General features: G+C 37.6%; 1 protein-coding gene across 1 annotated transcript; it reads left to right on the top strand.

Annotated features, from left to right (window-relative positions):
* Positions 1-7,659: 7,659 nt before the first annotated feature.
* LOC139966051 (carboxypeptidase B-like) lies at positions 7,660-21,807 on the top strand. The gene is made up of 10 exons (XM_071968695.1): positions 7,660-7,818; positions 11,280-11,349; positions 11,746-11,952; positions 12,653-12,754; positions 13,227-13,331; positions 14,837-14,944; positions 18,330-18,423; positions 18,829-19,034; positions 21,017-21,101; positions 21,499-21,807. Exons 1-10 carry the CDS (start codon positions 7,757-7,759, stop codon positions 21,678-21,680), a joined length of 1,221 nt encoding a protein of 406 aa, XP_071824796.1. The 5' UTR covers positions 7,660-7,756; the 3' UTR covers positions 21,681-21,807.
* The last annotated feature ends 901 nt before the right edge of the window (positions 21,808-22,708 follow it).

The following is a 22,708-nucleotide window of genomic DNA, read 5'->3' as shown; positions in this document are numbered from 1 at the left end:
TTTCAGATATCTCGAATTCAATTGCAGATATCTGGAATTCAATTTCAGATAACTCGAATTAGAACTGCAAATATCTTTAATTCAATTCCAGATATCTCGAAATCAATTTCAGATATCCGAAATAGAATATCAGAGATCTCGAATTCAATTTCGGATATCTCGAATTCAATTTCAGATATCTCGAATTCAATTTCAGATATCTGAATTAGAATTTCAGATATCTCGAAATCTATGTTAGATATCTCGAATTCAATTTCAGATATCTGAAATAAAATTTCAGATATCTCGAATTTAAGTTTAGATATCTGAAATAGAACTTTAGATATCTAAAATAAGAAACAATTTCAAATATCTCGAGTTGAATTTCAGATATCTGAATTAGAATTTCAGATATCTCGAAATCTATTTTAGATATCTCGAATTCAATTTTAGATATCTGAAATAAAATTTCCGATATCTCGAAATAAATTTAAGATATCTCGAATTTAAGTTAAGATATCGGAAATAGAATTTTAGATATCTAAAATAAGAAGCAATTTAAGACATCTAAAATTCCCGGTTAAATGTTTAAATGGCTTTCCATACGTTCGTGTCCTTTGCAAGGCTTGGCAAATTGATTACGTAACACACCGGCTAACGTTCCAAACTAATAACCTTGAAATGTGAAGAAGTGGGCAGTGGCCAAAATATATAAATTCTGTTACAGAAATTATATATATTCTACAGAATAAATTTTATTCTATGCAAAAATATATTTGTATTGTGTGTACGGAAAATATATATATTCTCTAACATTCAAGCTCTATTCTTTGCGAAAAATATATTCTGTACGAAAAAATGTATATGCTTCACAAAGTACGATATGTATATGTATTGTGAACATCGTTATTTGATCGACTCCGAAACGGCTGTGTTATTTCATTTAAATTACGTATTGGAGTTTATATTTCACGGATGTTGGACTTTATTATATTCATATGCCACTTGTGAGTATTCTTTTAACCAATTTGACATTGTTTTCGCCCACTTTACGGCGACTTGAAACCCTTTTGCCTCTGGGCTGTCAAGCCTAAGTTGTCTTGGATACTTACATCAGTTCTGCGAAACTTATCTCTGTGTGTGGTGCACGCGTTAACTATGTCTACCTCCATTGCCGAGTGCACAGTGTGCAATTGCATGCAGGCAAACCTATTGTGTTGTTTTCTTTGCCAATCATCAGTGCATGCATTTGATTGTGGAGACAAGAAGAAGCTATGCACATCAACATTGTATAATATGCTGGACAATGCATCTAAACTCTATCCAAATTTTTTCTACATCTGTAACTCTTGTAAATCAGACAAAGAGGCTAGTGTCAACTTCCCTGATCAATCGCGAATGTGCGATATAGAAAAGAAAGTCGATCGCCTGGAGCTCGACCTGAATGAAATTAAGAATCTCATCGAATCTAAAGGCCAATCTCAGCAATCAGCTGAACAAGCCAAAGGATCTATTCATGCTAGCGTTCCGACTGCCCCTGTCATTGGCGAGTGTTGATCAAATGAGGAGAAAATGGTCGAAATAAGGAAGGCTCGTGTAAGCAAATCCGCACTGGTTATTCCAAAATCTCCTATTGACACCACCACACTTGAGAAAACTATTGTTGACAGCAATGTTCAAATTAGCAAATCTTTCAAAAACAAATCAGGCGAAACCATTATTGTGTGTGACTCAGCTTCATCACGTGACTAACTATCTACTGCCATCACTAACAACCTGCCCAAAATTGGAACAATTAAAAAAGCTGGTACCATGCTGCCAACTATTGCAGTTGTCGGGTTTTCTGCGTCCTTTGCCGATGACCCTTTGCCTGTTCTACTTCAACAAAATCGTTGGTTGGCAGAATATTTTGAAATCAATACTCTTGGAGATCATATTACTCATCTTGTTTCAAAGCCGTTGAGAAATGATGAAACCGTCTTTCAAGCCATATTCAATGTGTCCCCATCACTTCGTGACTTCATGAAAAAACATGGTGATCGTATCATTTTGGGTATGAACTCCTGCAAAATTTATGATAGATTCCATGTCAAGCGATGTAGCATATGTCAACTGTTTGGGCACTATCATAAAGAATGCTCTAACAAAACCACCCCTTCTTGTGCCATCTGTGCAAATGACCACGAAACCAGGCTATGCAAAATCTCCTTTGACGAGACAGATAAACATTCTTGCATTATTTGCAAACGTGGCAACTCTGGAACTCGCGCAAATCACATGGCATCATCTATAACCTGTCATCAGTACGTCGATGCGCAGAACAAAGTTAAACGACTGATTACTCGTTTAAACTAGACATTAGTTTCCAGGACGGCAATACTAAGACTTGTCGGCAATCACAAAGGAAATTTATATTGGAGACTGCTAATGTTCGCTCAGCTCGAAATAAAACTTCTTTAATCGTTGATCATATTATTCATTCTGGCACTGACTTATGCTGTTTAACTGAAACTTGGCTTAAGTCAAGTGATACTGTTTCCGAAGCTGCCTTAGCGCCTGAGGGTTATTATTACCTTGGAGTTCCTCGACCGCAGGATAGAATTGGTGGTGGGACTGGTTTAATTGTTCGAGCCTCAATTAAGACCAACCTCTTGCATTCTGATGAAAAGTCGTCTTTTGAATATTCTGAATGGCTGGTTGCTATTGACAATCTCAGAGTTCGTTTAATAATAATCTACCGTCCTCCATATTACCGTCAGGCCAACAGTACCTTGGTTCTCCGATCATTTGAAAATTTTACGTTCCGCTTGTCGAAAGGCTGAGAGAGTTTTCCGCAAATCTGGTCTGGAAACTCACAGACGGGTCCATCGCTCTTTGCGGAATGAGTATTCATTCCATCTGGACTATGCTAAAAAGTCCTTTTATACATCAACCATCCGGGACTGTGAAGGCGACCCCAGGAAACTGTTTACTGTTGTAAAGTCATTTGTGTAATAAAAAGCAAGTTGTTTCTTATCCGCCACACCAGAATACTATGGAACTTGTTAATGACTTCGGACAATTTTTTATATCTAAATTTGATCAAATTAATGAAAACATTGATTCCATGGCTACTGGTCCTTTTGAACCTTATGTTCAACAGCATTTCCAATCGAAGTTGACTGGGTTCAAGCTACTTTCTAACGATGAAGTTCGCACAATTATCAAATCCTCCAATACGGCTACCTGCAATCTTGACCCAATACCCACTTGGTTACTTAGAAAGTGTCTTGACCCCCTTTTGCCTGTATTGACTACCATGATAAATCTTTCACTTAAAGATGGTAATGTTCCTGACAAATGGAAGATTGTTACCGTTACTCCATTGTTAAAGAATGCAGGTTTGGACCCTATCTATTCTAATTATCGACCAATAAGTAATTTGAGTTATGTTTCGAAGTAAGTTGAACGAGCTGTAGTTAATGAGATTGTCTTACATTGTTCATCACATGCTCCTTTTCCTGATTGCCAATCTGCGTACAGGCAAAATCACTCTACAGAAACTGCACTTATGAAAATTCATAGTGATATATTGATGAATATGGACCAACAACAATGCACTCTTTTAATCCTGTTGGATTTGAGTGCAGCGTTCGATACTGTTAACCATGATATTCTTATGAACATATTGCGTACCCAATTTGGTATTGTTAATAATGCACAAAAATGGATTGGTAATTATCTGTCTTTCAGAAAACAGCATGTATCTACAGAAAATATCTCATCGAAAGATTTTTCTTTGAATTGTGGTGTACCACAGGGCAGCTGTCTCGGTCCTGTTCTTTTTCTTTGTTATGTTTCTCAGTTGTTTACCATTGTCTCTAAACACCTTCCTAACGCACAAAGTTATGCTGATGATACACGGTTATATTTATCTTTCAATGCTGGTTCTCTGTTATCTGAGGAACGGGCTGTTCTGGCAATGCAATCACTTATATTCGAAATAAGACATTGGATAATCAGCAATAGGCTAATGATCAATGATTCTAAGACTGAGTTTCTTTTAATTGGGACTCGCCAACAAGTTGCTAAGACTCGGGTTCAGATGATAAAAGTAGGTAACGTGGATATTAAGCCATGTGATAGTACAAAAAATCTTGGGGTTTATCTTGACAGCAACATGTCAATGGACATTCATATTGGAAAAGTTTGCTCAAGGGCATACCATGGACTCTATAATATTCGTCAGATCAGAAAATTCCTGAATGAGGACTGTACTAAAACTCTTATTAATGCTTTTGTAATTAGTCACATCGACTTCTGTAATGCACTCTTGATTGGTTTACCTGGTTATAAGCTTCGTAGAGTTCAAATGGTACTTAATGGAGCGGCTCGTTTGATTTACGCTCTTCCTAAATTTTGTCATATTACTTTTACTTTACAATCTCTTCATTGGTTACCTGTACAGCAGCGCATTGAATTTAAACTAATCTTGCAAGTATTTAAATGTTTAAAAGGTCTTGCACCTAAGTATTTATGTGATATGATCTCGGTGAAGTCTAGTTGTTACTCTTTGCGCTCACATTCTCGAATCACACTGCATGTTCCTTGTATCAATCATAATACATTAGGCAATAGGGCTTTTGCCTACAAAGGACCTCGGTTGTGGAATTCACTTCCGGTGGAATTGATGCGTATCGACTCCCTGACCCTAGATGCTTTCAAGATAAAGTTAAAAACATATCTGTTTAAGCTTGCTTATTCTGATTGACCTGACTGGTTGGCTTTTTCCTTGTTAAGCGCTTTTGAATGTTTTGTACAAAATTAGCGCTATATAAATGCATTTATTATTATTATTACCGAGCTCTGTAAGTGCCAACTGAGATGTTGGTGTTTCAGTAACTTCAGTGAACAGCTTATTCATTATATTGGCGATAAGTGTACAAGTGCAATGTACTTCCTCGCTCAGAACCGAAATGCAGTTCAAACATATCGTATACCAGGGAGCTGTTAGAGTAGCAGCTCCCTGGTATAACACAGGTAACATACGTATATAGGCTATAGCAGCAGTACTGCAATCATGGCGTCCAGATATAGAGCGTAAGTAGAATAGTTGGTAGTGTGATGTTAACGTTAGACTACTCTAAACAGCATATTTATTAATTACACTAGGCTAAGACTTAGCATATAATCCACAATTTGCTCTTCTTTAACAACAGTCTTTCATTTAGTTTGTTGCACGTCTGCAAGGACTCTATACATCAACGGAAAGAAAGTGGATGTGAAGAAAACAGCAATATAATGAATAAGCTGGTCACTTAAGTTACTGAATAACAAAACATCTCACTTGGCACTTACAGAGCACCGTACTTTGTTTAGCATATATATTTTTCTTACAGAATATATTTTTTGCACAGAATAGAACTTTATTGATAGAGAATATATATTATTTCCTACAGAGAATAAAAAATTATTTTTGCACAGCCAAAACTTTTTCTATAGAATTTATATATTTTCTGTCACAAAATTTATATATTTTGTTAGAGAAATATATTTTTCGGTCACAGAATTGACATACTTTTTGAAAAGGATATGTATATTTCTTTAGAAAATACTTTTTTTTCTCATAGAGAATAAATATATTCTTGGCAGAGAATTTTTTTTGTGTAAGAAAGTATATATTTTTGACAGAATATTTACTGCAAGAGAATATATATTTTTTGCACAAAATACATATTTGTTATTAAGAAAATACTTTCCATACGCCTGGAGAATTTATAAATAAATACTTTAAGGGAATAAATATAATTTTCAGGGAATATATATGTGTAAAGATATATATAAATATGTCGAAAATGTATTTTTGAAGTTAACCATGTATGTATTTCGCAAGTACAGCATATATATATATTTGTCCGTAATATATTCAGCTTTCTCGCGCCATAGGAGAAAGCTCCCGAAAAACGGGAACCCACGAAAACGGGCATCTTCGACTCACAATACAGAAAACGAGAGCCCCGTAAAACGGGGGCCTTCGGCTCCCAGTGGGGGGGGGGGCGAAATAGCAAGACATATACTACTGTCATTTTAGGTCATAAAGTCTTACTGTCTATTAAGCTTTGTGATGTATTAGCGGAACTGATGAACTAGTGGTCTGTGTATAAGGCTAAGGAGAGCAGGCAAGTTATAACAAAACAGAAAATGCCTCAGATGGTTAAAGGATCATTACTCGAAACTACATTGTACACTTATAATAATGCTGTTTGGCGTTCTAAAACATCTCAGACTTGTATTTGTACCTATAAAGTCGACCATTATGCGAAAAAAAAACACCTCATTAGTTTACAATGACAAGTTTGCCTTACTCCCAAACATATGTTACTCAGAGGGTTATTCTCATCGTCGTCATCGATAAGGTTCCTTTTAATCTGATGCAGACCAAATAGAATATTGATAAATATATGGCAAAAGAAACCGTCTGTAATCAAGCCATAATAAGAGTGGAATTAATATTAAGCGGTTGTTTCGTCTTTATAGAGATACATATCATGCCAATGTTTATTCAATATTGTTTATTGTAGGTCTACTATTGAGGTGACGCCTTTTAATCAAGATGATGAGGAAGATATAACTGGCTCAAACTCTTAAAAACGTGACGTCAGTCAAACAGCTGTTGCTACCAGAGTATCACACTCTCCAAATGAGCAACATTGTGCTGCGGGTACACACGTATGCCTATTAGATATGGAAGAACTTCCCATTCGAATTGTCATTCACTTCTAATTGTCACGTCAATGAACTCTCGATTCTCTTTCACTTCATTCTTATGAAATTAAAGGACAATTTTATGCAACTAGAACAGACTTAGTTACTATAACGAACCAAGGCTCGATATATAGTTACATCATCTCTACAAATGTAAAGTATAGAAAACGAACGAGTTCATGAACAGTTTGTATATGATTTGATATAATAGAAATAATTATTTGATCGTATATGTTTGCTGCTCATTCCAGAGTTGGAAAGACTGGTTTAGGATTAAACATATTTCAAGTTTGATATTATTACAGAAAAAGAAATAATTATGTCGGAATAAATGAGTATTCATCGTCAAAAATTGATAAGGAAGTAAGTATACATGAAGTAAGTATACATATATTTAGCTACATGGATATGTTGGTTCGAATCCTATAAACATGGCTAGAACTTACTTCAATTTCCCTGATATGCTTGTACTTCCCACCAAGGGCAGGGCGGGGGGGGGGGGCAGTTCCCTGTTCCGATCTACTCGCCCATCGTGTCCATTTATTGCTAAAGACTGGTTTACACATGTCATATATATGCAATGATAGTCCAGAATCAGTGTTGCTTCATGTGGATTCACTGCAGGGACTCATACAGAGGTTTATGGAGTTACTTATATGAGCTGTACTTACTGTTCTGATTCGTTATACCCCTCTTAGTTATCATCTCATATCTTTGTATCCTTCAATTCAAGTGTTAAATCAATGATTATGGTGATACTATTAAAATGTATTGAATATTCATGAATACTGAGTTCACTATAGTAGAAAGGGTTGTTACCCTAGCCTCTCCCAGAGTTCAAGATAAATTGTGTAAGGTGGCGTTCTGATTACTTTATACTTTCTTTTAGATGTCCAGGTCAACCTTTTGCAGACGGCCTTTGGTTTTCTGCGCACGGTTCACCCTTTCTTGAAATGAAATTCACTGTGAAGGTTATAAGCATATACATATGAAAAATTGATCATATTCATCTTTTACGGACTCAGGCGTAAAAATGTTTCTTTCGGTTATCTTCGCATGCCTGCTGGCTAGTTCTCTGGCAGTTGATTACACTGGGTAAGTATAAATTAACAAAAGTTTAAACAACATTAATACACTGTTAAGAATAATGTATTTAACGGTAGAGTACCGGCAGCCAGGACACCTGCGATAAGACGTAATTTTAAACCTGTTTGTGAAACATGTATACATTGAAGCTGTAAATTCTCGTCGTTATTCGTTGTTAATTAACAACTCCGCTAATGTCACGTTTTCTTCTTTTTTTATTAAGATAGTATTAAGATTTTATTAATTGATAAGTTTAGTATTGCCCTTACTGGCTAATAGAACCGCAAGTGATCAACATGTGACTCCGTAATCCTTTATAAGTATTACATATATATATTACATATATATATATGTATATATATATATATATATATATATATATATATATATATATATACAAACTATGTTTTTTGCGACACTTGTGAAAACACTCACTTTAATTTTAGCAGAAACAACAACAGTTTTCACGTAATATATACACATGCATTCATATCAAATGCAATATTTCTAGCAACATTATGTGCATACGTATAGGCACCTAAATAAACTAACGCCATATATAACTATTGGGTGACGACGTCACTGTGAATATGCAAATTGATTGTGTACTCTAAATGATATAAAACGATAACAACGTTTAATAATTGTAAAATGGGTGTCAAGACATTTATACTCACCATGCATTAGCCTACATACAGTTTATTCTCAATTAATGTGATGCAATTCAAAGTGCGTTCAACTGTTCAATGGGGAATAAATAAATAGGCCCATCTGAGTTTTGCCTGTTATTACTAAATTCTTGAGAGAGCTATTCATGTCCAAGATTAATGGTCATCTTCAAAACAATGGGCTTCTAAGTTCGGCACAATCTGGATTCAGACAACAATATTCTACCCTTGCTGCTATTATTGGCGATACTGACTACATTCTTGATAATATGGACAAGGGTCAGATCACCGGTGCTGTGTTTTTGGACCTAAATAGGTCCTCTGATACAGTCAACCATGAGATTCTTCTGCGTAAATTATCATATTATGGGATACGGGAAAATGAGCTGGCGTGGTTCTCTAATTATTTGACAAATAGAGAACAAACTACTATTATTGATGGGGTTGAATCTGATACAAGACCTGTTACAATTGGTGTACCCCAGGAATCCATATTTGTCCACTTTTTGTTTATCATTTTTATTAATGAACTTCTTATAATGTAGTTTCGAATTGTAAGGTTTTTATTTATGCCGATGATACTGCCATCAAGAAACGAGTTAGATATTGAAAGAGTCATAAATTTGGACCTGGAAGCTGTTTCTGATTGGACGAATACTAATATGCTGACACTTAATGCTTCTAAAACCGAGGCTATGACATTTGGCTTTTCTCAAATTATAAAAAAATGTTAATCCCCTCAATGTAAAGCTTAATAATGATATTCTTGAAAATGTGTATTTATTCAAATACCTTGGATAGTGGTTCGACTCGATTCTTAAATGGGAAAAACTTATTGAAAACAATTACTGCAAAAATATCAGAGAAACTGGGTATTCTAAAAAGACTTAGTTGGTGTGTTGACCAGCATACACGTAATACTCTGTACAACGCTCTAAGTGTACCCCATGCATATTGATTATTGTTCTGCCGTTTGGACTACGGCGACGAACAAATTGGTTGACCGGGTTCAGGTTCTTCAAAATCGTGCAGCTAGATTAGTCCTGGAGTGTTGGCTTCAGGATGTGCGTGTTACAGATATCTTTGCTGAATTGAAGTAGCTAAATGTCCGTCAACGTGCATTATATTTCAGGAATATTCTAATGTATAGATGTGTCCACGGCCTGGCTCCAGATTACCTTACTGACAATTCTACTGAGAGATAGCCATTCCTACAGAACTAGATCTAGCTGCTCTAATAATGTTTTACTTGCTCCTGTTAGATCTGGGAATGGTAAAAGGTCCTTTGGAGGCAGGTCGTGGAACAGCCTTCCCCGAAATTTGAAATGTTTGCCAAATGTTAATATTCTAAACGCAATATGAAAACTTCATATATTTTGTTTAGATGTCTGATATTTGTTGTCTATTTTATTGTCGTCATTTTTGTGCTCTTAGATGTTTACCGTTTTCTACTGCATAGTGCTTCTGCACTGAGCAGGACTACCCTCATTAAAGATGTCAATAATAACAAATATTTAAAAATATTAAGGCGCTTTTACGTTCATTGTGTCCTTTTATTTTACAAAACGGGAAATGGACGTTAACTAACGATGAATACACATGCGAAATAACGTTTCCTGGCATTTTAGCTTCACAACACTGTGTTATTGTACGAACGGTGTGTCGCACTGGTGGTATTACGTCAAACCTCAACTTTAATTGCTTTTTAACAGTAGGCTTTGTTTAACAATCGGGTACACGAGGAGGTGAAAATTGGATGGAACGGCGTAAGAGGGTGGCTGCAACCCAAATTAACAAAGTTATCGACTTCGCCTCTCAATTGTTTAGCTTACACGTTGAAAGGTATTTTAGTCAGTGGCGGAGCGTCCATACAGTCAGGAGCGGATGCCCCACCCCCCACTGACGGACTCAAACGGACTGCTGGCGCCCTTATCAGCTTTTTACCACTTTTTAGTTATTCACGAATATTGACTTTTTTACTGCGCTCTCATCTACCTATTGACATTTGTCACATTTTATTGGTGTAATTTTCTGACAAAATGCTCTAACGGCTATTTATTCTTCGTTTATCTGCAAATTAGCAAGGCCCTGAAAGGGACATTTCCGGTGATCTAGAGGGTATTTTTACTACAAGAAAAAAAATTGTACGCTCCGCGCCAATCTGTGGTGGCGCTCCGCTTAGATAGTGTCCAGAGCATACGGCTCTGATAGAGTCGAAAGTGCCCTACAGACCATTCTCGCCCCTCTTACCAATATCCCTAGCTCCGCCACTAATTTTAGTGCCTACATACCATGCATAACCCTTAAAATAGAAAATATTTTAAACTCGATATGTCTCTACGGTATCTTCAAGTATTTTCAGGACATTCATATTAAAAGTATGTGCTCTTTTCTCAAATGCCTTTTTCGGTTCAAAATTAGGCCAGTTTGGTATATAATGTCGTCTGCCTTCGTCTCCTGAGGCCTGCTTAGTGGGTCATTACATATATAAAGGTGGGTCATTACATATATAAAGGTGGGTCATTACATATATAAAGGTGGGTCATTGCATATAGAAAGGTGGGTCATTGCATATATAAAAGTGATTCATTACATATATAAAGGTGGGTCATTACATATATAAAGGTGTATCATTACATATATATAGGTGGGTCATTACATATATATATAAATGTGGGTCATTACATATGTAAAGGTGGGGCATTACATATAAAGGCGGGGCATGTCCCACCCGTCTGCAAATTAACTACTCGCTACCACTTTGCATATTGACCAAAACTTGATGGATATTCTAACACACAGATATAAAGTTATCCATGCCAAGCCCACAAATGACAATGCAGTCAACATCGTGAATGGTCTTCAGGATCAGGTAATGTTAGCCCACTGTTGTTTTCTTTTTAATATCATTTATTTTCTTTACTGGTACGTCATGAAAATGGACCGATTAATTAAGCAATTATCATAGAACCATAGTCGCTCACAAATGCTGTCATCAAGTTTTGCATCAATTCTTGTTTGACACGTTTAATTTACATTTCTTTCTCGCCTAATAAAGATTATTCTTTTATCATTATAGTTTTATCCATAACTCAATGCAGAAAGAGTTTGGTCGTCCTTGCTTGCCAAAAAAAAACTTGACACTTAAATATATAAATAAATTTCAACCCCCATAACTGCATATCTCAATAACATTGCAAAATATCGACATATATTAATTATTAAATTTGTTGAAAATGAAGACTGTGGTCTCTTTGTTTTTCGTCAGTTTGATCTTTGGAAGGAATCTCGCGGAATTGGTTACAATGCAGATATTCTGGTTGCACCAAGGGATTATGCTTCCCTCAGATCTTTTCTGGAAAGTCGTGGAATTCAGGTGGAGATTATGATCGAAGATGTGCAACCTCTGATCGATGCTCAGATGACTCCGTCTGCTACTGCAGGATTTTATGAACAATACCATCCTCTTGATGAGGTGAGAGCCAACAATATCGCCCTCTCATGAGGTCAGCGCCATGCGTTGTCTCTCTTATTAGATCTCTCGTACGGGTAGATGGAAACTTTATTCTTAACACTTTATTAAAATCTTGTTATTGACCACGTTTCCTTTCAAAATAGAACTAAACGTTAACAAATACTGACTTGTATTCATTTTCCATACACCACTTGGCGTAGAGTATACATACATACCTTGACACATAATTTTGTAGTATAATATTACATCAGCAGGCATTGGTTGGTGATGGTGAATTATGGCGTTGAGCGAAATCCATGGTACACTTTTGTTTAATGAAGGTGACAAACCATACGTTGTGGTTGAGTTCGTATACAATGCCTAACACGATTATTCCAAACAGTAAGCATAATTTAAAGGTCAATATCTTTAAGATCGGACTAGGTTATATCAAGTCATTATTAGCACACACATGGCATATCATTATCAACAAAAACATCATGCTAAGGTCACTTTATATAGGTACTGATCAAAGAAATGTAGGCGTGACTAAAAATTTTACTGAAATTGTGACGTATTTTAATCTTATAAGTGTTTTCATTTTTATGCGTTCATGTTAGACTCCTCCCCCTCCCCTCTCATCTCCTCCCCTCCCCCTCCCCTCCCCTCCCCATATGTAATATCATACTTTTTTGCTGCAATATCTTTCGTGATATTTTAGATCGAAGACTGGATGACGTCTTTCCAATCGGAAAACCCTGACAAAGTGCGCATCGAAGATGTAGGAGATACTTTCGAAAACAGAAAAGTGCAAAAATTGGTGGTACGTACAACAAATATGCAAACTCATAGGCAAGTTTCACTTGATATGTGAAACGTTAAGATTGGTATCACAAACAAACAAACAGACAGACAGACTGAAAGATATACACTCGTATAATGTTTTTTAATGGATATGGTCGGGAGAATAATTTGGTAGGTATATTTGACTATTTCGAACAGTTTAAAAGTCTCAAATTTTGATTATATATAAATTTAAAATGTCATGAGCCTTCAAGAACAAATACCCTGTAGAAAAGTTGTAAGTCACATTATACTATAGTATATAAGGGGTTTTGGGGCACGGAGTATGTTGGGAACATACCGCAGACGTGAAAGAAAGAAGATGGCCATTGTGACTTCCTTTCCTATTAACTTACCTGAGTCTTATAAGAATCATTTATACAAGAAATCGTTGAAAGATTTTCCACTTCTGTCATACCGTTCATATTTGTGTTTTTCCTTTAATTTTTAAGATCTCTAACGACCTCACGGCAAGCAAACCAATTTTCTTCATGATTGGTGGAACCCACTCACGTGAGTGGGTGGGACCGGCAACAATGATGCAAGTAGCGGATTGGGTAAGTGGTGAGGTTAGGAAAAATGATGAAACTGTTCACAAAAGTGTTAAAATGTACAAAGGATATAATTAAACATGAAATAGGGTACAGTATGAGTAAGATACTCAATAGGATATTGCTATGTATATAAAAATGATATACATATATACATATGATGTAATTAGGCATGCATAAGGATAAAGGCTTACTTAGGATATACAGTAGGATATACATAGACGTGACTAGTATATGCATAGGATACACAGTAGGATATACATACACGTGAATGAGTATATAGCATATATAGTAGGATATACAAATACGTGAAGTAGTATATACATAGCATATATAGGATAAAATATACGTAAATTAGAATATCATAAATAGTAGGATATACATAGACGTGACTTATTATATGCATAGCCTATAAAGTAGTATATACATAGACGTGAAGTAGTGTATACATAGCATATATAGTAATATATACATAGACGTGAAGTAGTATATACATAGCATATATAGTAGGATATACATAGACGTTAATTAGTATATACATAACATATATAGTATCATATACATAGACGTGAATTAGTGTATACATAGCATATAGTATGATATATAAATACGTGAATTAGTGTATACATAGCGTATATAGTAGGATATACATAGACGTGAATTAGTGTATATATAGCACATAAAGTAGGATATACATAGACGTGAATTAGTGTATACATAGCAAATATAGTATGGTATACATATACGTGAATTAGTATATACATAGCATAAATATAGTAGGATATACATAGACGTGAATTAGTTTATTCATAGCATAAATATAGTAGGATGTACACAGACGTGACTTAGTATATACATAGCCTATATAGTATAGGATATACATATAGACGTGAATTAGTATATACATAGCATATACAGTAGGACATATTTATAGATGTGAAGTAGTATATTCATAGCATATACGGTAGGATATATATAGATGTGAAGTAGTATATACATAGCATATATTTATACAGTAGGATAAACATATATGTGAATTAGTATATACATAGCAAATATAGTAAGATATACATATACGTGAATTAGTATAGACATAGCATATACAGTAGGATATACATAGATGAGAATTAGTATATACATCGCATTCATAGTAGGATATACATAGACGTGAAGTAGTATATACATAGCATATACAGTTTAGATATAAAATTATTTTCGCTGATTCGATTGTTTATTCCATCAAGATATTTTGGCTCCGTATAGGCTACCGTAATATTACCAACGATATTTTGTCCAAAAGACAAGATATCACAAACGAGAATCTTTGGCCAGCTCCTTTCGTTTTATTTTATATCAGCGGAATAACAAAATAAGTGATTTAACTGAAGAAGATGACTTCTGACTTAAAACCTCTCGATATGGGTTTAAGTTACCATTCAAACGACCATCATCACATATTGTATTCATTTTATTGCTAATTGAGGAGTCACATTAAATGTTACATCCTATAGCTTGTTTCAGGAAGTACAGACTTGGCAGACCATATGGAGTTTCATATTATCCCAGTACATAACAAAGACGGATATGTCCATACTTGGCTTTCAAGGTTTCAAGGAGGGGTAAGTCAGAACAGAAATTTTTTATAAAAGGAACGCTACTATTGCTCTGTTTGTACATTTACTAAATTTCCAAATTTTAGTATTACCATGTTAAAGTTAATTGAGAATATGTTCTGCTAGCATGAGAGCAAGCATATATTCAAACCAGGAAACTGTCATTGTTTCAACTCGCTAAGACATCACGCTCGACGAATCGTCAATCGATCTGTTCAATCAATCAATCAATCAAGAAATATTATGTAGCGCCTATCATCAGGGGCGGATGCAGGATTTGTGACAGGGGGGGGGGTCTGACCAGAGCCGTCTTAAGAGATTTTTTTTTAAAGTCTTGGACCAAAAATGACACAACTTTTTGAGAAAACAGGGTTTCTGTGATTTATTTTAGCAATAACTCCCTAATCCGAAACTAAATGGTCTCTGTACAGAATCAGTACATATTAGGCGGTCTTAGAAAGCAAATATTCTTCTTCTTTTTTTTTGTGGGAGTTAGTCAAATGAGGTCAAATGAAATGTAAACAAAAGTTTCGAGAAAAATAATTAAAAATTCCCCCCCCTAAAAACTATTTTAAATTGAAAGCCATGACTGTTCTCTTTCAAATAAGCCATGTTTCCCTTCAGGGAGGTGTTGGTTTTTTCTCCAATGTATGACACACTCATACATTGGAACGTAAAGGGTTGTCTAGACATCGCGCATAGCATAGGAGCAGTTCACTTCTACTACTAGGACATCATGGACATGCCTATAAAGAGCTCACAAAGTAATTACAGTAGATAAGATTTAGGATCAATTCCACCTGATCATTGATGTGCCGAAAGGCTCATTTATTTATGACCTTATAAAGTATGACGGTAATCGATGTTAAGTGATAGAAAATGAATATCAACTTAACGGATATATTCTCCTAAGTGAGAATTGCACTGAAAAAAAATGACTGGTGCTCGGGCCGCGGGCACGAGTGGTCTGGTGTTGTAAGCCTTCGGGGCATTGTATATTCCAGGGTTGCCAACTCAGATTCGAATATTTAATGTAAAACTCTCAAGTGTTACACCAACTCTCGTCACAAGTTGTCAAGTATCGAATTCAATCAGGCATAATGGCCTATTCAATAAGTTTTCCTCCCAAATTAAGACATGGGGTTTCTACGGTTGCGGGGCCCCTGACATCGCGGGGCCCTGGGCCAGGGCCCAGTGGACCCATGCGTTAAGACGGCCCTGGGTCTGACTGGTCCAGCCGCGCCTGAATGTAAGACTATCTGGCTCGGAGCGTACCAGAAAATTGTTGGCTTTACAAACCCCCCAGATGGCCGGAAACGGCACTTCCCGAGTATTCTAAGCTGCATGTACCTAGCCTGAAAATATGGATCTCATGTCTGCAATTTCTCAACTGATGAGAAAAAAACAATCTATGAAATATGGTATACATATCAGATGAGTTGAGATGATACAAAAATCATAATGCCTTTAGCCCTCAATCCCCCTCCCGTTCCGTCACCACTGTTTGATGCAGGGCCGGATCCAGGATTCTGGAAGGGTGAGGGGTTTGGCCTCCAGTGATCCTAGGGTCTAAGGGGAGTGGGTTTCCCTCTATCCATTGTGAAATTCTTGGATATTTAAGTACAACAGGGAACCCCCTTCCATTTAGCCATGCAAAGCACCTCTCTCTTTTTTCTTTTTTTTCTCTCTTTTTTTGGCCAAGAGCAGGGGGGTCCGGACCCTCCCTGGACCCCCCCCTCTGGATCCGCGCCTGTATCATATACAGAGTCAAGCAATGTTCAGTTGGGCTCTTATAGGGTCAAGAAAAGGCTCTTGAAAACAGATAAATTACCTTTTTCAAAGTGGTAACATAAGGTAGCTGTTATAATGTGAATGAGATGTGTGTTTCAAAGTTTAGGAGCTGGAACAGATTAGAATGATCGAGTTAACGAGAGCCAGGCCGGACCACTGGGACAATGATGTCACCGGACCTTTGAAAGCTTCATTTCCTTAATTTTGGAAATGAGAATACATTATTCTTTATGCCATACTACTCAGGCCCCTAATTGAACCCTAGGCCCGGGGCTGCTGCCCAGCTACCATTCCCCAAGCCCTGGTTAGGCCAGGTGTTACTACAGTGTACTTATATGGCAAGCCATATCCTGGCAGCTCAGTGCACTTTGATCAAACGAACGAGGTACCAATATCTGAGTATTAGAATATTTGTGGAAAAACCCAGTATATTGAAAAGTGGATGTCTGCCATGGTCCCTCTGCTGCATGTGGCCCCTGGGGCCGGTTAAAGGGGTCCCAAAAATGAATCTGATCAAACGAACGAGGTACCACTTGAAACCAATGTCAACTTAATGCATGAATGCCACATAGTACTGAATGGCCCATGCCAGACAAATTTTCTGCTGCAAAGGGCCCGCCAGACGCCCAAAAAGGGCCCCTAAAAATGCATTTGATCAAACGAACGAGGTACCACTTGAAACCAATGTCAACTTAATGCATGAATGCCACAAAGTACTGAATGGCCCATTCCAGACACATTTTCTGCTGCTAAGGGCCCGCCAGACGCCCCCAAATATGGCCATAATGCCCATTATCGTAGCATTGACCCAGATTAAATATGCAAGGTAATACTCAAAACTGGTTGGAATGTTCGGGTTGATCTTACAGACTATGGAAATCATCATGCCAGACAAATTTTCTGCTACAAAGGGCCCGCCAGACGCCCCAAAAGGGCCCCTAAAAATGCATTTGATCAAACGAACAAGGTACCACTTATAAACAATGTCAACTTAATGCATGGATGCCACAAAGTACTGAATGGCCCATGCCAGACACATTTTCTGCTGCTAAGGGCCCGCCAGACGCCCCCAAATATGGCCCAAATGCCCATTATCGTAGCATTGACCCAGATTAAATATACAAGGTACCACTCAAAACTGGTTTGGAATGTTCTGGTTGATCTTACAGACTATGGAAATCATCATGCCAGACAAATTTTCTGCTACAAAGGGCCCGCCAGACGCCCCAAAAGGTCCCCTAAAAATGCATTTGATCAAACGAACGAGGTACCACTTGAAATCAATGTCAACTCAATGCAACTTTATGTTATATTATATTAACAGGAAAATACCAGTAGATAGGTAGGCATGTATCTTATCAGAGCGTGCTTAGCGTAGTCCAAATGAGGTAATGAAAGTCCCCCTAAAGAGACTTACAACTGAGTCTAGTCATGTTTCTGCCTTTGAATAACACGATCCAACAGAAAACGTGTATGTGTGTGAGCAAAAGATGACACTTAGTTGATGACTCGCCACCAATCTATACGGTAACTCCTGACAGATAACAAAGAATGAAACAGATAAGAAAGTTATTTACTAACGTTAATATTGTCATTTTAGGACCGAATGTGGAGAAAGACCCGTAAGCCATCAGGTGGCGTGAACAATTGCTATGGGACCGATCCCAATAGAAATTACGAATACAAGTGGAACAGTAAGTATCGTTTACACGTAATACGATCCAATTTGATTTGTTTTGTGGTGTTATTAAGACATCTCTCATGTATGCACAGGCATCGACGTCGCCGGAGACGTTTAGTTTAAAGGGCGTGGGGGGGGGGGGTAGGGGCTGGAGGGGTGGGTTAGTGATCTGAGAAGCGAAGCATGTATAGTTATGTAGCAGGGAGAAGGTACCATAATATTACACGTTACATAGCAGACAAGTCACACATAACTTTAGACCCTTGTTTGATCAATATTCACGTTGGAGATGCATACATGCAGTGCTCTGCAATCAAACAAACTATATTAAATTGTAAGGCCATGGTGACTGAGTGTGTCTTGCGTAGAAAGTAATACTTTGCAACATTTTCGGTTGTTTTTTTTGCAACAATTTCAGCTGGTGGATCCAGCAGCCTGCCATGTAGTGACACTTACATGGGCACTTCTGCAGCTTCTGAAATCGAAGTTTCCAGTTTGCAAGATCACGTAAGAGCTATCAAGGATAACATACAAATTTTCATGGACGTACATGCTTACAGCCAATACTGGATGTATCCGTGGGCATACACGGATTCTACTTTTTGTGCAGATAAAAACGAATTGGTACGTCAAAGCTTTTGAAGGTTTATCTAACGTCATAGTTTCTCTTATCATTACAACCCCCCCCCCCACCCAACCAGCCACCAGTCCAGCTACCATTTCATACCTCATCTTCCATGCATTTTGTTCTGTCTAAAATACAGAGGCTATAGATGTCAGCAAGAAAAGTTTGAGTTTCTATATTTGTATTCGTTCATCTCACTTTTCTTTCTTGTTGTCTGTTGTTTATATTTGCTTGCTTTACCCTATCGCTTTTTAAGGACTACTTATATCGTCTCTGTCAAATTGTTTATCATGTTCCTCCTGCTATCCGTTCGCATCCTCTCTAATTTCCGAATTTCCACAGGGCTCCGTCCTCAACCCTCTTCTTTTTATAAACGACATTAATGACTTACCCAACCCCCCCCCCTCCCCCAGCTGGACGAGTAGCCGCAAATTCACCATCGGAACTATCCGTCTCCATTGCTACCTGGATTCACTAACTACACAATGTTACCGTTGGCGCATCAAACTTAACCCCACTAAACCACCTACCTCGTCCACCCTCACCCGCGATAAAGTCGTATCACTCCCAATACCTCCAACATATATTTACATGATCACCTACTCAACCCTTCCTCCATCTGCCACTTTCCTTGGTCTCCGTCTTTGCCCTTCCTGGATTGGAAGGTCCGCTATTTCAAAAACGTTAAGGTTACAGTCCCCCATCACTTTTATCACCTCTGCCGCATAGCACTGTCGGTGAAAGGCAGTGACCCCCACCCTAACATTTTCATCTTCAAACAATTCATTCCTCCACAATGCCCCCCCCCCCCCGCCCTTGTTAACCGGTTAACACATAAACACAAATATAAAAAAACGTCTTACCTCCAATAATAACTTTAATGCGATCTCTTTCCTTATCCTCCCCCCACTTCTTATCTACTCATCTCGGGCCTCTCCCTTCCTCCCTTCATCCCGCCCCATCCTTTACCCCTACAATTAACCGACTCCCTCCCCACCAAGTACAGTCGCAAACTTGATCCTCGTTCTCTTCTCCTTTCCTCCTTTCCTCATTTCCCCCTTTTACCCCTTCGTGCCCTCTCCCCGCTCAGCACCCACATTCCCTCCTCTTCTTGTCATAGTCACACCGTGGTTCCCTAACCCCACGCCTATTCTTCTTCATTCCCATCTCTAGGTGGTTTGTTCCACCATGATTTGAAGGGGGGGGGGGGGAGAATATAGTAAATAAAAAATAAAGAAATGTCAACTGAATATACATCAAAACAAAAATTAACATAATTTTTTTTTAATATGTTGGCAAACTGCTTATCCACTAGAGAGCCTGTGTAATAGAATGTGTAAAAGTAAGTTGGCCTGACGTTTCGATCCTAGCAGGATCTTCTTCAGAGGCTAAATGACAAGTACAGAAGTAACAGAAGGGACAAGTAACAGAAGGGACAAAAACACGCACAGAAAACAGACAGGTTAATGAGCACGGTGAACACAATGAGATAAATGAAAGGGGATTATAAGTAGGCAATGGATGGTGAGAAGAAAGCAACAGGGAAAGAGGAGAGGTAGGAGATAATCAGTGGAGGGACAAAGAGAGGATTAAAGGAACTGTGGATCTGTACCTGACTTGTCCTTGTCGCTTTCGTGCCTTATTTGCACCTGCCTGCGCTTGGTGTTGAGTGTCTGATGGCGCTCTGCGTGTTTGTGGCAGTTGTTGTCGCATATCTTTGGCTCACCATCCACCCAAAGTTCTCCCAACGCCGAAAGCCTATGGCTATGTGGCGGTATTTTTTCTCTGCTTTGCTCACTTATGTTCGGGCTTACTCAAAAAGTTCAGTGTACAATGAGTGACGTCATCAATGTTGTTGGCACTTTACAGAAGTAACGAATTTAATCGGAATCACGTACAATAACGGCCTGGTTAAAGGTGACGGAATAGTCATCCATAGTACATTTACTTTTATTTGTTATTTATTTTATCCTGTCAACAGGACGCAGCATCAAAGGTAGCTGTTGAGGCACTGGAGAAGGTTCACGGCAAGGTCTATAAGTACGGTCCCATTTCTGAAGTTATTTGTAAGTATCTTGAATGTGTCCATCTACGTACTGTTCTTGCTGCTTTGTTTAGGGATGGGGAGGCCGGTGCGGGGAGAGAAACATTCGTTTTGAATAAGTGATTCATATGTTTTTGCTTTCACAAAGTGTTTTACAGTTCTAGAAGGATGCATGACCGTATACGTAAAAAATCATGTTGGCATGTAGCAGCAAAGTCTGAAAAACAAAATGATAACATAGACCAAAAAACTTTCAACAACGTTTCTGGAAAATATTTAAATGGTCTAGAATAGTAATCTATAGAGGCGTAAGTGGGTAGTTCTGATTGAGGTACAGACTAATTGGCTGGGAGCGCAGAGGGATGTCAAGAGCCTGGAGTCCTGGTAGGGGTTTTACTCTTTTGACTTCTTGTCCATAGATGTTGCTAGTGGTAGTTCTGCAGACTGGGCCTATAACGAGGGCATCAAACACTCTTACGCACTGGAACTCAGGGACGAAGGACAGTATGGATTTACTCTTCCTGCGGACCAGATTTTGCCTTGTGCTGAAGAATTCTACGATGGCATTGATGCTATGGCTCGTCATATTTTGGGAATCTAACTTATCTAAGGATTGGAAATAAATATAATAAGAAATATAAGATGTTTGGATTGATTTGAGAATACGTCTGTGATAAATTTATTAAAATATGCATATAATAACTTAAATAAAGTTTGCGGTTAAATAATATTGTTTGCTTTACTCATTCCAATAGCATAAAGCTATCAATTTAATGACTTATGTGTGATTTTGATGCGTAAAATAAATCAATAAGCTAATTATGACAGAGAGCGACAAACATGAAACTAAGGACATCATTACCTTGGATCTGGAACTTTGCAGGTTGCAAACCACAATAACAATAGTTTACATCGAGCTGAAAGGTTTACCATTGTCAAGAAGAGGAGCTAAATGGACCTAAGGTGGTAAATGTTCAGTCATTACAATTATCATATGTGATAACCAGACAGTCTTTGACGTTGTCTAACCAGACAGTAAAACTGCATTGTGGTTCCGATGATGCTATATGAAAAATCTTATGTGAATGTGACACTATAGGCTGTAGAGTATAGCCATGATGACAACACACTTCAAAGTAGTCCAGCAAAAGCATTGAGAAAGACAAACAATATTCCCATCGGCAGCTGATAACCGAGGTGGACATTTTTCTTGTATTCGGCATACAGATTGATCTCTACCAATGACAAAGGACTTCTTCTCAGGCCTCGACAAATATTTTTAATAGAACTCGCTACTTCGGGACCATGACTCAAAATATACTCGCGAAAACGCAAAATTCACTCTGCACTCATAGGATTGCTGTTCAAGTCTCCATAGTACAGATCTACTACGGCAATACTTTCTGTGGACAAAGGTTAGGCACTTGGGCAGATGCATGGTGCTACGTAATTGCACATTGGAAAATTATGTTTCTGTGCAATATGAAATTTAAACTTTTTTCCACCAAAAGTAAGTGTTGAACAAAGTAAAATATGTCGCAATATCATGAATAAGCAGCTACGCCTATTGTAGTATCTCAAACAATTAAAAATAAAACATTTGCATATTAACCTATGAAGATAGCTTAG

Source organism: Apostichopus japonicus, chromosome 4 (assembly GCF_037975245.1).
Source record: "Apostichopus japonicus isolate 1M-3 chromosome 4, ASM3797524v1, whole genome shotgun sequence".
In the NCBI taxonomy this organism is placed as follows: domain Eukaryota; kingdom Metazoa; phylum Echinodermata; class Holothuroidea; order Aspidochirotida; family Stichopodidae; genus Apostichopus; species Apostichopus japonicus.
The sequence above is the reverse complement of the archived record's forward strand: the minus strand, read 5'-3'. Positions and strand labels throughout refer to the sequence as shown.

Coding starts and splice junctions, on each gene's coding strand:
- LOC139966051 (XM_071968695.1), top strand. CDS start 7,757: ATGTTTCTTTCGGTTATCTTCGCATGCCTGCTGGCTAGTTCTCTGGCA. Junction 11,350..11,745: donor TGAATGGTCTTCAGGATCAG/GTAATGTTAGCC, acceptor GTTTTTCGTCAG/TTTGATCTTTGGAAGGAATC. Junction 11,953..12,652: donor AATACCATCCTCTTGATGAG/GTGAGAGCCAAC, acceptor GTGATATTTTAG/ATCGAAGACTGGATGACGTC.